Below are 16,285 nucleotides of genomic sequence, written 5' to 3' on the forward strand. Positions count from 1 at the left end.
TAATGCAGGTCATTATGACTACAATTCTAGTTCTAGTTTTGTTCTATTTTACAATCTCAACTCAAAAATTATAACTTATAAGGATTAATTTTATCTTTGCAGGTGAATTGCATTGTGTTTGACAAAACGGGGACCCTCACCATTGGAAAGCCAATAGTGGTCAACACAAGGCTCTTGCAAAATACTGTACTTCATAAATTCTATGAATTTGATGCTACAACAATTCTTTGATCGGGTAAGTGTGAATTTTATACTGTAATTCATTTTTATATTTCAAAGGGTCTCATAAGTATATTAAATTTCACTCAATCTCTTCATTCTATAGTCTGAGAAAAACTTAAGGTCCATGGCATATGTGAAAGGAGACAAATTAAGGAAACATATTATGTGAATATATTTGACTTAAAAGATGTACTTTATCCATCTAATCTCCCTATGTTGCACCAATTATTAATGCCCTTAGACCACATTGAAAGATACTGAAGTGCCTTAAATTTAAGAAGTTAATTGTCCTTTATTACAATATGTGGTTGTACTACATATAATTTGTTGCTCTCCGTGATGAAAGGGTTGGATAAATAAGGATCATCTGTTGGATGTTAGTGCCTATGCTTATATTTTTAACTTTGAAGATGGAAAAACAGATGACTAGAGAAAGTTAAAGAAAGGAATCCATTAGAAGAAATAGTAATAAGAGCAGCTATTGCAATTTGCTGAGGGTCCCTCTGGAAAAAAAAATTGGCTTTACATCCTCAGAAGATTTACACCTCAAATATATGTTCATCATAACTTAGTTATCTTGTTGATTCAAAGAAAATTTCAAGATGAGGGAATAAAAGGAAATAATAACCTAGATTGTGCCAAAGAAACGAAAGTGAGTTCAAGTTTCTATATGCTTGTAAGTGGAACACTGATATGTCATTCGGGTATTTTTCCCACCAAAAATAATATGTGCAGTTGCATGACCCAGGTCTTATATCCTTATTATGAAGTATAATTAAACAACAATCATGCAGGTAATGCGTGGATCGGGTTTGAACACAAGCAGGGGCTAGTCCTTTCTTTGATTATCTTGAGGGTTGTATGCAATGTAATGGTGATTTTAGAAGCTCCAAGAGCAATAACAGAGTTGAGCGGTGTGACCAACCAAGAACTGATTCCTGCCATCACTGTACTAAGAGTTGATTTTTTGTTTGTTTAAAATGGTGGGTGCAGCAAGCATACTTCAAATGTGCATAGGAATGCTTCGATAGGCGAAGAAGGCAAGAAGAGATAAACACTTAAGTGAAAAATTGCAGCATTCCAGTCCTTAATGCTAACAATCTAGTTGAGTCTGAGATGGCAAAGTGTCAAGTAAGATTCCCTTTTTTGTTTTCTTGTTTTGAATTTGGGTTTTTGTTACCAAATCAATGAGGAACAGCATATGCACTCAGAAGTCAATATTCGGTTTGAAACTTGTAACACATAGTGTCTATTGAGAAAGGTAAGAAGGCAGGTTCATTTCTTTGTTGATATTCAACAATTTCAATCCATACACTTCATGCATCTATCCTTCCTACCTAATGGTCTTGCAGTAGAAGAATTTAACTATGATAGTCTATGCATAGCCCTTGAGAAACATTCGGAGTTTAAGAAACAAGCAAATTCAAGAATGTTTGAGTCGGGTGTACTGAAGGGTTTAAATCTGGAAAATATATTGGAAACTACCCTTACATTATTTCCTCACAATTATCCTACCCATATAATGTCCTACTCCTTTCCATGTACATATCATGGCTCCAATTGTAGTTGCATCAAAATAAAACATAGGTCCCAAACCAGGAATGATTCTAGTGAATGTCAGCCTTGAAACAGATTTTTTTCACAAGCTTCTATTAACATTTTTAGTTTACGCTTTATTTTCCAAATGCAAGCTATTTGTGTTTATTAAATATAATATTGTGGCAATTTCTTTTGCTGCTTTATTTAAATGTAAAGATGCTAAGTTATCATATTTTAGAATTTAATCAAGTCATTACTTAACGATGTTTCCTTGAATTGATAATTGATATGGTTTTTCTCACTATAAAAGGTGTTTCAGTGATCATTTTTCTAGAAGTCACAAGATTTAGCCTTCATACATGTTTCATTTGTGTGTAGGAATCAGTAAGTAAACATTTATTTCTCATCAGTAAGTAGAAAACTACCTCCAGCAGTTCAGAAAAATGATCTCTGAAAACTTATCAAAAAAAAAAAAAATGATCACTGAAAGACAAGGGCATAACCCTAAGAAACAAAAATGATCTCTCAAACAAAGAAAATCCAATACAGAAAGACGACAATCACAAAGGCATAAATAATTGATATATATATATACATCCCAACAGAATGCGCAAATAAAAATTAAGTGTGGTTCATGATATCAACCGTAGAGCATTCAACAACCCAAGATCCTAAAATATGGAAATTAGTGGAGGAGCCTCTAGCATTCGGTTGGACAAGAACTTCACAGCATGTGCACTGAAGCACACCCAGAAGCATCTAGTCATTGTTGACCGAGTCACCACTGGTACAGAAGAAAATGGTTTCATCAGAGTGGGTATGATATTATCAAACATGCATTCTATAACAGAATAGCTTCATCAAAGGGGGTATGATATTATCGAATATGTATTCTACAACATATTCTCTAATTGACAAATTCTATTCAAGGATTCAAAGTTTAAAAAAAAAAAAAAAAAAGTTTTTCTTAGCATCATATATATCCTCCCCCCCCCCCCCCCCCTCCTTTCTCCTCCAGCACCAGAGCAAGATCTCAACTGTTGTAACTTTTCTCTCTGGCCAGATCACTATGTCAATCACTCCGATCACCATATCTAATTCAAAATCAGATTATTTAAGCAATAACTTTTCTCACCATATCTGTTATCTCTGCTACAGGATTCACAGACAACACCGCAAGATAACATTTTGGACATCTCTGCTTCTAAGCAAATGCTTTCCAGGGAAGTCATGGACAACTCATAATTGTGAATAATGTGGCTTGTCTCAGAATCTGATACCTTTTCACCAGAAACTTCACTCTCCGAGGAGAGCAAAGAGAGAGATATGAGATTGGACTCACATTAGTGCTTCTGGTTGGGAAAACGCATGGCTGCACACTTCTTTGCACTCGAACAATGGTCTTTTTCTTTATTGTTCGAATCAACAACCATCTCTAGTCAAGGGGGGAAGACCTAAATTAGCATTTCTTGGGTTGGGAGGGGTGGATGGTGTTGAGGGGGTTAACACTAGAAACAGACATTTCACAGGGTGGTGACACTGACAAACCCAAAGGAAAACCTACCATCAAAATATTGCAATACAAACAATTAAACTTTAAAATGCATTTTACATAGAAATTTGATGCATGCATAAAAAGAACAGATCAAAGGACACATCCCAACACTACCTTGCTTCAATAACTATACTTAGGTTAATACAAGTTTCTTTGGTATATGAGAGCCTATTCCTTTTCTTTTTTTGGTTATCTCTTTCATCATTATGCCTATTTCTTTGTTTTCTTTTATATATAAAGATGATTGTCCAGCCTATTCAGTTGTTAACAATTTAGCTTAATGAAGCAAGGGTGTGTGTTTTTGGAGCAGAAGCCAAGAAGCAAAGGCTCTAAAAATCAAAGTGGCGGGTATGGCTTACAAGTGTCTATTTTATTCTGTTTTTTTTTTTTTCTTCAATATAATATTAAAGCTTTGTATATAAACTAAGGTCACCCATACTTTATAATGAAAATGGTAAAAACTTAAAAAAATGATAAATAACATAAATTAGAGGCATTTTTGGATTAAAACATACTCTTGTTGCAATAACAGGTGATAAAATGTACCCAGTTACTAGTCTTGAAATTTGAGAAGGATTAAAAAGAGAGTGAGACCTAAGTATAAGATTTCTAAAACTAAGGTAAGCTCTTATTTTATGTTGATGCAACAGATGAGATGGTGATGAAAGCCGCAATGTGACTTTACCAAAAAAGAAGTTGCAATGTAACAAACTCCATGGTGCAGATAAGTCTATTATAAATATTTAACAAATAGTCTTATGTATAATTTTCTTGATATTTATCAGTGGTCTTATGTATCATTTCTAGAAGGCTGCATAAGTTTTATTGTTTCTGACCTTTCAAAGCTACTGCATTGGATGATAGGACGAGAATGTCAATGATAAAAAGCACAGAAGATGGAAATTCCCAAACCTGTACAATGTGCAATTAAATTAGAGAGAGGCTTGAAAAGTAGAATAGAAAAATTACAAGGATATATTAGAAAAAGAAAAAAAGAAAGAGAAAATAAACCATGTGATAATTTTGTATTCCTTTATTCTTTATTCTTTTTTTATTTTTTATTTTTTGAAAAGTATTCCTTTATTCTGGTATTATTGATGTGTGAGTAATTATATACCATCATGGCTATGAGAAAAATCTTGAAGTAGCTAGAAACAATGATGGCCAGCAAGAGGTCCTTGTACCTGCCAAAGAGCATGAACAACAATAAAACAAAGCTCACCTAAATAAAATCCATTCAATTTTAAATGCGAAATTTTATTTCAAATTTTTTTTTTTTTTTAATAATGTGGACTAATTTAAGGATCTGCATTTTCTTAATATGCTTCTGATAAGAAACAACTATTTTCTTCATGGAAGTTTTCTTGTCAAAATCAACTAAAAAACCATTTCACAATTCATCTCAACTACCAAATAAACACACTTTGATTAATAGAAGCTGTGGTTCTGAACATCTTTGAGTGGAAGAACAGGATTCCTTCAGCCAACCCTAAATCTTTGGGATAAGCTTCACTGATGACAATGATTCCAGCTACCAAAAAAAGACCAATTTTCTTATACTGGGAATCAGCACTTGCAACTTGTTGATTTACAATCTAAAGCACAGAGAGCACCAGCACAGATGTTTCTGATGCCCAAAACAAACCGTAGCAACATAGACATGCTTGGGAAAGTAGAGATACAAAACAAATAAATAAAAAGTTCACTCTCAGAACGGGTTGACAAGAGGCATCTATTTTTATAACATCTCATTTGGGCAACAAATACAAAATAAATAACGAAAAATCATAAATATATAAAAAGAATGAACTTTTTACCACACCTACAGTTACTTATATACCCTACTCATGTTGACCTAAAATTTATAATCATCTCCAGTTCCATTAGGTGAACTGTTTTCTCCAAAATTACACTCTGTTGCAACAAAAAAATTGGGAAAACCTTGTCTGATCTTTTATCAAACGGGAAGGTGCCCCAGAAAATCGTACATGTTCAAAAATGCATCTTCACCATTACCATTGGAAATGCCCATCTTGCAGAAGATCTTAATCAAGTTGCATGACAACCATTATTAACAATGGGCCAAATACCCTAGAATTAGGTTATAACAGGGGGGAAAAAGCAAAATATAATAGAACTAACCCAAATGGATTACTATGATTATGTCGTCTATAAAAACTTTAGGACGTGAAAGTTTAGCTTAGCAACAAACTCAATAATAATGGTCAAAGAACATGAAATAAAACATGGACCTATGAAATTTATCTATTGTCACAACATTGCAGCACAAAGACTTGCTTATTCATCCAAATTTTATTGCCACAAACATAATTTTTTCAGTTCATGCTTTCTCTACTGAAGTATTCCCCACAGCTTCATTCTGTAGGTATTAATTAATTAATAAACACACTCAACTCAAGGATAAGGAAAGCACTTCTTAAGATTGTAAACTGAAAAGGTATCACCAATGAAATAAATTAGCATTGAAAAGAAATTAAAATATATATATATATATATATATTACCTGGTTACTTGAGATGATGAATTCAGTAAGATGTTTGTTTGAAGAAGTAGAACACAGAGGAACATAAGATTTACGAGGAATACATCCATCAACAACTGGAATTAACATAGAACAAAGCAAAATATTAGAGGTTATTCATTCATTGAGAAGAAACATAAGTGACATTTGGTGATAAATAATGGCAAAAAGGCGAACCCATCCACAAGCCCAAACTGTTGATAAAGAGCTTCTCCACAAATGAAAGTCTTTGTATGTTGTTTTCAAAAGTGAAATCCTGCCTTGAATAGCTAATAAGGTTATTCAGATACAGCAACCCAAACCCCAACCCCATTATTTTTATTGAATATAAATAACAATAATAATAGGAAGGCATTGTGATGGATACATGTGTCTAAGAGAAGATAAATGAAACCGGACTTCCACACTATGCCCTGCAAAGAAGAAGAAACCCAACCTCAAGTTTGACAATAACTAGGGTCAACATAAACAACTTTTGAAAGCAAGAGAATTTGCTTTTATTTAATAATAATAATAATAATAATAATATACCTGAAGATGAAGATCAACAGTGTGTCGATTGTGCTTATTATAATAATTATAGAGCAAATGATGATAGGCTTTCTGCTTGTGCAAAATCAAATCGATAAGAAGGATCTACACAAGAAAATGAACCATAATAATTCATATTTTATTAAAGAAGAAACATAAAATCCAATCCATTACATATTTACATGATCAGAGAGAGAGAGAGAGAGAGAGACCATAATCTCGCATTCAATGTACTCATCCGCCACAGCCTTGCAAATCTCCTGTCATTTTTAGTGAAAGCGAGAAAATGCAAAATCTTAAAAAGAAAAAAAAATTTTGGTAAATTGAAAAGGTAAAACTCTACTTACGCATCTCATTAATCGGATGTTTCCTGGTGAGTATTGCACAAACAGAGTTTTAATCCAAAAACCGCAGTGGATGCATCTGCTGCTGCTGCTGCTGGATTCCATTCCCAATTCCTACTCTCCCTTTTTTATAATCCCTAAACTCATAGAGTGAGTGAGTGTCAGTGAACCGCCAAAAATATCTGTATCATGTTTTATAGCAATGAATTGCTCGTCACAATTCCCAAACGGCGAGGGCCTTGTTTTAAGATCCAATAGGTAAAATGTAAAAATCTCCAAAAAGAACCCAGCTGCAAAATGTTTGCGACGCTCGCTCATTCAATATAGGAATCGTTCTACCATGGTTTCAAAACTCGTTTTGACGTCTCGCCTCGTCTTCGGATGCGTTTTCCAATGAGAAAAATGAATATAGATGTTAAATCTCGTCCGACCTATTGACAATTGACATGTGTCCATTCGGCTAGTTGTTGGACGATACATCCAGTTTTGAAATCATGCGTTTTACTCAGCCCATCATTTCCTCTTTTAGCACCCACTTACTCGTCACGTAATAAGTCATTTTTTGCATCCACTTTACTCATTTCACCCACTTACTACAATTTTAAAAAGTCTTCGTGAACTTCAATTCTCTTCCTCCTCCTCTTCCTCTTCTTCTTCTCTCTCTCTCACTTTACTCATTTCACCCACTTACTACAATTTTAAAAAGTCTTGAACTTCAATTCTTCTTCTTCTTCTTCTCTCTCTCTCTCTCTTCTCTCTCTCTCTCTCTCTCTCTCTCTCTCTCTCTCTCTCTCTCTATATATATATAATATATATATATATATATGGGTGGCGTTCAAGGGCCAACTTTTTAGCAAACTTTTTGGCAAAACATTTTTCACATAGGTTAGAGGTTTTGGAATGGGCTGATTTTTGGTGAGGATGATCTCCTCATCATAGAGATCATCCTCACCAAAATCAGCTCATTCCAAAACTTCTAACCCCATCAAAAATGGTATATAAAAAATGGACGGTCCACAATTTTTCAACGTGTAAACATGGGGCTAAACATTTCGGAATGAGCTGATTTTTGGGGATGATGATCTTCTAATCATAGAGATCATCCTCACCAAAAATCAGCCCATTCCAAAACTTCTAACCCATGTAGGACAAAAACGTTTGTTAAAGTGTGTGGTAAAACTTAGGGTGCTGACCCATATATATATATATATATATATGGGAGCAGTTCGGCAACCCTAAAGTTTGCCTAGTTTGATGCCAAACATTTTTTGTAAATAACTTTTGATGGGATTAGAAGTTTTGAAATAGGCTAATTTTTTGTGAGGATGATCTCTACGGTGAAGAGACCATCCTCACAAAAAATCAACTCATTTTAAAACTTCTAACCCTAATTTATAAGTTGAAGAATCATGGACTGTCCAATTTTTGTAAATCACTTTTGATGGGATTAGAAATTTTGGAATAAGTTGATTTTTGGTGAGGATGATTTCCTCATCATAGAGATCATCCTCACAAAAAATGAGCTCATTCCAAAACTTCTAACCCATATTTTGAAAAATGTTTGACACCAAACTTGGCAAACTTTAGGACTGCTGAACCATCCCCTATATATATATAGGATGGCGTTATTACGACCCCTATTACGACTCACATTGCGACACATCGTTTGTCTTATATGGGCAAAAATGTTAGGAATGGGCTGATTTTTTTGTGATGATGATCTCTGTGATGAGAGGATCATCCTGACAAAAAATCATCCCGTTCCAAAACTTCTAACCCCATCAAAATTGATTTACAAAAGTTGGACGGTCTAAAATTTTTCAACTTGTAAACATGGGGCTAGAAGTTTCATAATCAGCTGATTTTTGGCAAGGATGATCTCCTCACCTTAGAGATCATCCTCACAAAAAATCAGCCCATTCCAAACATTTTTGTCCATATAAGACAAAACAATACTACGGACCCAACCGATATATATATCCTTTTGAATTTTTTGATATGTTAAATCAATGGAGATTAGTTTTTTTTTTTTTTTTTTTCTTATAATCAAAAAAAAAATCACTATTTAAAATGTCCAAAATGAACATTTTAACTTGAACAACTTGATGATTTTTTAAATATTTTGTTTGGTAAGTTTAAATCGAACTTATTTAAGTTGATTCGGTAGGTTCCCACCAAACATTACAAAACCAATTTGGCATGTACTAATATTATTAAATACAATGATTTATAAGAGAAAACCCTATTCGATAGGTGCATACCGTATATTACAAAACATATTTGATAAGTATCTATCGAACATAATTTTCTTGTGTAAATATTTGTGTTCGGTATGCCAATACCAAATGTTATATCCATGTCAACAAGCACCAATCGACATGGCCTAAGGCATGTTGGATGGTCCCAATCAACAAACTAAAAGCTTTATCTAAGCGTTATTTTAGTAAATCATTCTTTGCTCAAATATCTAAATAACTATTTATACAAATTATTCACAAAATAAGTCGCCTAACCATTCAAAAATGATCATAGGATTGATTATCATTAACAAACATTAATCCAAAAACCTAAAATCAACAACTCCCCATTGGTGAAATAACTAAAATCTCTAGACTCGCCTTCTCCTCCTCAAGCTTCCTTCCATAGATCAATCACTTTCTTTATAGAATTTGGATCCTTAAAGACCTCTCTAACCTTACCGATTTTATATTATTTTGAGTACAAAAGCATCCAAGAGTTTTTAAAAATACTTTTGATTTTCTTGATTGAAAATCTACATGATAGTAGAGCCCGATCCATACATTTATAGATGGGAATAGAGGGCCTAGATCCTCTCTAGATTAGAATCCTTTTCAAAATTCAAAATAAAGTTTTTCCGAACCAATTGAAACTCTCAATTGCCTTTGACTTGTTTCTTTAATAAGAAAACCCAATAATTATAAACTCTAGAAAATGTGGGTCATGGGCTTAATGGGCCAACCAACGGACATGTAGGTCCAACACTTGAAAACTGTGTCGTCAATTTGGTCCAGTCTACGTCAACATTAGACTATGGACATAGAACTACAAAAAAATTCAGTTTTTTTTTTTTTTTTAAATTGAATAACCGAAAGTAGAAGAAAAGAATAACGGAAATCTTAAAATCATATCTCAAATGAAACCTTAAATTTATACCATTATACCATTATACCATTATAATGGACAATAAACAATAGAAAACAAGATAGAATAAGAATGCAAATCTTCCTTTAGGTTGCTTTATTGCAAAGAGCGGGATAAAAAACGGTTAGTTCATATGCTAACAGGGGTGAAGGAAATAAAGGGAAGACGGTGATTATGGCTGGAAGAAGAAATCGGATAGATAAATTAAGATAGGTGAACTTAACAGTGTAAGTGAGTATATTAAAGTGTTAATAATTATTTAAGATGCATTTGCACCAACAGGATACTAGCATTGGGCCTACAAAATTTAGTGTTATAATGAACATCATGATAGTTTTGAAGGATGCGTATGAAATAATTCCAACTTGTTATATAAGATCCCTAGTTCAATACTTAATTCACCAAGAATCGTGGCAATCTTTAAATTATTATCATTAAGAGATGTTCCAAGTCTTTTAGACATCATCTATGCTCAATCATAGACTTTGATGTAAAACTCAAACTTTATAGAAGATTTTAAAGTTTTAAAATCAAATAGATCATTTTTGAAAATTACTAAAATGTAAAACAACCTTTAAAACTTATTCTTATGTTGATAAAATGATCTTATTTCATAAAAGAAATATTTTAGTTGCACCCGTCCCCCTTTTAACCAAATGTTGCTTTAGCAACCATTTACCCTTTCTATTTTGATCCAAAGGATTTCTTAGACGCCCATTGGGTATCTTTTTGAAGGGATTGTTTTCCCTCAGGCCTCTTTTTACACAATTCAAGTGAAAATCCTTGTTTTCTACTCTCCACAATTATATAAGTTTTATTAAAGTGCTTTCAAGTATTTTGATTTGTATTCGGGAGGGCTTTAATAGATTCAAAAAAAAATTTATCACAGGAATACACAGTCCATTGGTTGAATCCTTGAACCAATAACTTTGTCGATAACATGTTTCCAAGTGTTGGTGAGATGGCCAAAGTCCACATCTCAGGAATTGAAGGACTTGCATTCGAATCCCCTTTAGGAGCCATCCTCAGGGATTTATCCCAAAATTTACCTGGTGCATGTGGGGGGACATGACTGCTCGTGCCTCAAGGATTAATAGTCGAGGGTACTAAAAGGTCTGTATACCTTGTTTCAAAAAAAAGAAACAGATATTTTGCATGCCTAATATTATTTCTCTCTATTTTCCAATCTCTTTTTCTTCTTGTTGCTCAAAGTTTTCCAACATAAGAGATCTCATTTACGAAATTGCCACAATTCGCATTCAAATCATTACATGAAACAACAATAATAAATTACTTGTATTCAAGTTTTGGACTCAACTTGAGCTCCAGATCAAAACACTGACACAAATAATACCAAAATCATGGAAAAAAAAATGTCTTCAAATCGACCTTCCCCTTTACTTATTACCGATGGGGACGGATTATTGAGATAATATAGGATATAGCTTGCCTATCGCCTCAAGCTCTGTAAGATGTATTGAGCATAAAGATCCCTGCAGCAAGTCAAATCATCTTAGAAGAGGTGTCTTAATTAATGTAGCGTAGGAAATTATAAGCTAAGAAGATACTTTCGTGATCAATCTAGGATTATTTCTCCCAGATGTAACAATTACCGATTTTCTTGATCACTCCCTTTAAAGGTCTACAATGGATCTGAGAGGTCCATCAAATAACTACCTAACCAAACTTAAGTTTCCTCCACCATAGAGATTACTAATTGAACTGAGGAAAGATATACACTGCTTCCATTGGCCCTTTCTCTCACAAGCACATTTGGCAGTTAAAGATGTACTACTTACATGGAGTACTGGATGGCTTCATGTGCAGTAGTAGAAGGCAAGAACTCGTCTACCGCAACCTCTTTGTTCTCATTCTTCTTGTCTGAATTGTTTGTCAAGAAACCCTCAAACCTTTCTTAACATTTTTGTCAAACCTTAGTTAATTACACTTAAATACAAATGATAACTGAACAAAAGCTAGAAAGGATACAGTCTTCAAAGAAGCGCCGGATCTCAGCTAGACGATGAGGGGGGAGTTCTTTAATGTCAGTGTAGTGCCGATACTCTGGATCATCAGCACACACCGCAATGATCTTATCATCTTTCTCTCCCTGCAGTCAAAACATCACTGAGTTAATGGGAAGACTAGATGCGGTAGAATTCAATTGGTGCATGCACAACAAAACTTTTCATACCTGATCAATCATGGGCATGAGCCCAATGGCCCTGGCTCGAAGAAAACAACCTGGAAGGACTGGTTCCTGTTCAAAATATCCTTCATAAGGCTGATAGTGGATGGAACTACGACATAAGGTCCAACATTCAACAAAATCGATACAATTGGGGAAAAAAATTAGGGATGAAGCAAATCAAATTATTGTATTACTTACTACTTGGTCATAATCATATACTACAGAAACAAATAAGCATGTAAGCGAGTTAGATTGGAATTACCTGCATAAGGATTAAAACGTCCAATGGGTCATTGTCTTCACATAATGTGCGGGGGATGAAACCATAATTATGAGGATAGACCACTGATGAATATAAGACTCGATCAACCTGGACATAAATTTCAACTGTAGCAACTGAGAACAAATGCATACATGTGACAGATAAATGCTAACCAAATCAAAATAGGGATTTGGCCTTATGTACCTTTATCAGCCCTGTCTTCTTGTCAAGCTCATATTTGACCTTACTTCCTTTCGTTATCTCAACAACCTATTCCAGATGAATAAAAGGGTTATGAAGAAGTTAACCAACCTCATAAAGGGGAGAACTTAAGTAGAAAAATTATAGTGTACTGAAATTATTTCATATACTTCTTTAGAGAGGAAAAATGGCTATCGAGATACTAAAACTTGTTTGGGCAGCTTGAGAAAGTCCATTGTCCTTGGTTACAGGTATTGTGGGGTAAAATTAAAATGGTCTTTTCTCATTCCAAAGAGAGAAAATGTGGTAGTTTGTATTATGCTTTATGTAAGAAAATTAATTAGTTGAAACCCATGGTCTCACTTTATGGTTTCTCTTTTAGATCATTAAAGTACATTATTGCACTTTAAAGAAAAAAAAACTTATGCACTTGATAAAGATCACTGAGCAGACACATACACAATTAACAACAGAAGGGGCTCCAGGGCCTGCACATGAAATTTGCAAAAATAATTAGTATTGATATGTTGTTTAAATTCAGATCTCAATCTATGAATCATGAAGACAATCAATATCTAGGTACCAATCTCAAGATCATGCCAAGGATGCGCAGCTACAGATCTCCTTGACAAGGATGAAAGGATCCTAGCATTCAACTGTGCAACTGGACGTTTCTCAGGAGCTTCATTTCCATTTGCCTCATTACTCATTTTCTGACTAGATTGAAAAAAAGAAAAAAACCAATATGAAGTGTTAGAGTGAAAGGGCCAGCACTCAAGGTTTTCTTTTAATTATGAATAGCGTGCAACAGTTCAATGTAGATGAACATGTTAGGTTTCTCAACCCAAATCTTTCCAAAATAAGTTATAATTTCTAGTTGCAGTTAATAATAGATAGCAATAAAGAAACTCATAATGAGATACCAACTTGAACAACAATAACAACAAAGCCTTATTGAAGAATCCAGTTAGATACTAATCAAAAAATCCTAAAGAACAATGATCATAAAATATGTGTGGCTAAGAATATAATGGAGATAGAAAAAAAAAATTTAACATTGCACCATGATTCCTAGAAGAAGGCAAGAGCAGTAGGGAACTTCCTAAATTCCAAATTTTCGGTTTGTTTGATTCATACAGCCTGCTAGATGTATATATTCCTTTTAATTAGTGGGGGATCTCAACTTTCAACTAAGAAACTGAAGGAATAGATGGTAATATCATGTTGCTTCTATCAGTCACAGACATTATAGTTGAGAATGGTCTAGATAGTGCTAGTTGAGATCATCATCACCATCAAAGCTTTATCCCAATTATTTTTGACAAATTGAGAAATCTAGGTAGAAGTTATTGTTATCAGGTGACGTAGCAGTTGAGTGTGAAAAGGGAGAAAATCACCATCTTCTAGTCTTCTACCCAAAAGATGGCCTTGAATCCGAGATGAGAAAGAGAAACTCTAAAAAACGTCGAATGTATTCAATTCTGATTTTTGAAGGCTGTTGAAATACTTACTTATAAAATGGCCCAAGGAATGTCATAGTGCTTGTCATACGAATCCAAAAGCATATTATAAATAGTTACACGCTTTTGAAGTTAGAGTGCACGTTGAGCCTTTCGGCTCACTTTCTTTTGGTCATGCTGCTCCATATAGCCTTTTACATCTATTCCTACATCATCATCCATGTCAAGCTTGAGCAAGGCATGGTGCACATTGATCATAGGGCTTCATGTGGCAAACCTGTCTCAACGTGGACCAACAATTGGTATTGGATCACAGTCTCAAAAGTTTTGTGAGAAAAAAAGAAAACATATGAGGTAAAGATAGTTCTTCCTTGATTTATATTATTGAAAATGGAAAGCCCTTTACTTGTGATTTGAACATTTTATTCACAAGGTTATGGTGCTCAATAGGCCGACGGCGGGTGAAACTAACACTTGATTTATACTTAAAAGTTGCATATATGATCTGATAGCGCATCTAAATTATTCTCAAATAATGAAAGATGTGAAAGCTAATCTTGGTAAGAACACGACAAGTGGGAATGGTTTTTGGCAAAGGATAAGAGATTCTTAGTTCGTTCTTTCTACAAAGTCCTTCCTTTATTTGAGAACTCTTTCTCAGAATTTATTGTTTGGAGTGCTCTAGTCCCACACATGATTTCATTTTTTGTGTGGTTAGTTTCCGTAGGGAAGACTCTTACTTTGGATTAACTTGATTAGACGTGATTGGATTACTCCAAACTTTTATACTTTATTTAAGAGATAGGGCATTTGTTAATCACACCTTAATTCATTAACCCTTTTCCTAGGGTATTTGGACTATCTTCCTATCCATTTTTCATGTGGATTGAGTTCTTTTTCAAAATTTCTTTTCTCTATTGGAAATGTGGACTTTTAATATATTTTCTCTTAGAAAAAGATACCTTTGGTCAATGCTTCTTCCGCTCATCGCTTGAGGTCTTTGGAGAGAGAGAGAAACAACAGAGTATTCCAAAGCAAGGAAAACACGTCTCATGTAGTGTTTCTGGAGATTTTGAGACTGCTTTTCTTTTGGTCGAAACTGAGCAAGGATTTTTTGAAGGTTTCTTTCAAAGATTTTGTATTCAGATTAAGAGCTTTTGTGTAACTTAGCATTCTTTGGTTGCTTGCTTACTTTGGTTTTTTGCTTAATTTTTTCTTTGCTTTCTTTGGGGGCCATCTCGGCCATCTTTTGTACTTTGTTTTCTTTTTCTCGTTAATATATTTTTACACTACTAAAAAAATATCTTGGTAAGAACAAGGTGAGATTTCATATTTTAGTCCCTATCCCAACATATCCCTTTTTCTTCTTTTTCTTCTTTTTTTTCTTTTCCTAAAAAAATCACCAGATCCATTAATTCACCAAGTCTTAACAGTCAAGGATATATGGATTGCAAAGTTTTAGATTATGTTAAAAATGTATATATTGCAGAAACGTATACAAAATTTCTGAAATATAGATAAGTTAGTAGATGGAAAAATCAGAAGCTAAACATACCACAACTATGTACGTAAATGAATTTACAAATAATTAAATCTCAAAAGAGAAAAGAAACGTAACAAACGCACCTTAGATCAAGAGAGCAAAACCAGAACTTCGATAAAATTAAAAGGAGAGAAGTCGGGCTCAATTCGCTTGAATAATAAAAAGCTGGTCAACTCCCCATGTATCGTGGCTACAGAACAGAGGCACTCACACGTGGGTTGCTGAACTTTCAACCTTGTTAAGTTGGTTATTTTATAAGAATAATAGTGTCGAGATTAGGTGAGCACGTTAAGTTGATGACGTCATCGACAACGAATTACAGCTGTCAGTCTTATCCATCTTGATCCAACGGTTGAGCTAGAAAGGGGGCAAACAGAACACGATTTCTTTTTCTCGTGTTGTTCAACTTAAGACTTAGGTGTTATTTGTTAAACTGAAAAAAATAAGTGTTGAATAGCATTAAGCGCTGAAACTTATAAGCGCTGAATTTAAGTACTGAAAAAGTTGTTTGTTTAAATGCTGAATCATATTTGTTACACATTACTGAAATTGATGAATTGTCTTTGTTACCCTTACAATCATATTATACATTGTTTACATGTTTCAAATGCTTATTTATTATCAAACACAATAAAATATATTATTTCTTATAAAATTAAAATACAATTTATTTTTAAATAATAAATAATACTCAAATCTTCAATTTATAAATAATAATTTCTATTTATAAAAA

The 16,285-nt window shown here is 33.8% G+C and overlaps 2 protein-coding genes across 7 annotated transcripts; both read right to left on the reverse strand.

Moving 5' to 3' along the window:
* Positions 1 to 2,260: 2,260 nt before the first annotated feature.
* Positions 2,261 to 7,151, reverse strand: LOC147390031 (protein ARV 2-like). Of its 4 annotated transcripts, none has more exons than XM_086419176.1 (9): positions 6,737 to 7,146; positions 6,602 to 6,649; positions 6,390 to 6,494; positions 6,226 to 6,271; positions 6,036 to 6,127; positions 5,841 to 5,935; positions 4,434 to 4,503; positions 4,153 to 4,228; positions 2,261 to 2,545 (listed from the first exon to the last, which is right to left on the reverse strand). In XM_086419176.1, exons 1-9 carry the CDS (start codon positions 6,836 to 6,838, stop codon positions 2,433 to 2,435), a joined length of 747 nt encoding a protein of 248 aa, XP_086275302.1. In that variant the 5' UTR covers positions 6,839 to 7,146; the 3' UTR covers positions 2,261 to 2,432. The 4 variants fall into 4 exon arrangements, with proteins under 4 accessions (XP_086275302.1, XP_086275304.1, XP_086275303.1 ...); XM_086419178.1 differs by having other exon boundaries at positions 6,036 to 6,118; positions 6,737 to 7,143; XM_086419177.1 differs by having other exon boundaries at positions 4,434 to 4,500; positions 6,737 to 7,137.
* Positions 7,152 to 11,107: 3,956 nt separating this feature from the next.
* On the reverse strand, positions 11,108 to 15,788 carry LOC147390032 (soluble inorganic pyrophosphatase 1-like). 3 transcript variants are annotated; one of them, XM_086419208.1, is made up of 9 exons: positions 15,636 to 15,788; positions 13,133 to 13,262; positions 13,009 to 13,037; positions 12,553 to 12,618; positions 12,349 to 12,456; positions 12,090 to 12,155; positions 11,885 to 12,005; positions 11,695 to 11,776; positions 11,108 to 11,388 (listed from the first exon to the last, which is right to left on the reverse strand). In XM_086419208.1, the coding sequence occupies exons 2-9, from the start codon at positions 13,257 to 13,259 to the stop codon at positions 11,346 to 11,348; spliced, it is 642 nt and encodes a 213-aa protein (XP_086275334.1). In that variant the 5' UTR covers positions 13,260 to 13,262; positions 15,636 to 15,788; the 3' UTR covers positions 11,108 to 11,345. The 3 variants fall into 3 exon arrangements, with proteins under 3 accessions (XP_086275334.1, XP_086275333.1, XP_086275332.1); XM_086419207.1 differs by having other exon boundaries at positions 13,133 to 13,266; positions 15,636 to 15,787; XM_086419206.1 differs by lacking the exons at positions 11,108 to 11,388; positions 15,636 to 15,788 and adding an exon at positions 14,061 to 14,204 and having other exon boundaries at positions 11,691 to 11,776; positions 13,133 to 13,266.
* Between the last annotated feature and the right edge of the window lie 497 nt (positions 15,789 to 16,285).

This window comes from Akebia trifoliata, chromosome 12, assembly GCF_017979445.1.
Source record: "Akebia trifoliata isolate Shusen 1 chromosome 12, ASM1797944v1, whole genome shotgun sequence".
Taxonomy (NCBI): Eukaryota; Viridiplantae; Streptophyta; class Magnoliopsida; order Ranunculales; family Lardizabalaceae; genus Akebia; species Akebia trifoliata.

Coding starts and splice junctions, on each gene's coding strand:
- LOC147390031 (XM_086419176.1), bottom strand. CDS start 6,838: ATGGAATCCAGCAGCAGCAGCAGCAGATGCATCCACTGCGGTTTTTGG. Junction 6,495..6,601: donor ACATTGAATGCGAGATTATG/GTCTCTCTCTCT, acceptor TTTCTTGTGTAG/ATCCTTCTTATCGATTTGAT. Junction 4,504..5,840: donor TCATCATCTCAAGTAACCAG/GTAATATATATA, acceptor CATGCTCTTTGG/CAGGTACAAGGACCTCTTGC.
- LOC147390032 (XM_086419206.1), bottom strand. CDS start 14,098: ATGACAAGCACTATGACATTCCTTGGGCCATTTTATAA. Junction 13,038..13,132: donor TTGGCATGATCTTGAGATTG/GTACCTAGATAT, acceptor TTTCATGTGCAG/GCCCTGGAGCCCCTTCTGTT. Junction 11,777..11,884: donor CCGGCGCTTCTTTGAAGACT/GTATCCTTTCTA, acceptor CAAACAATTCAG/ACAAGAAGAATGAGAACAAA.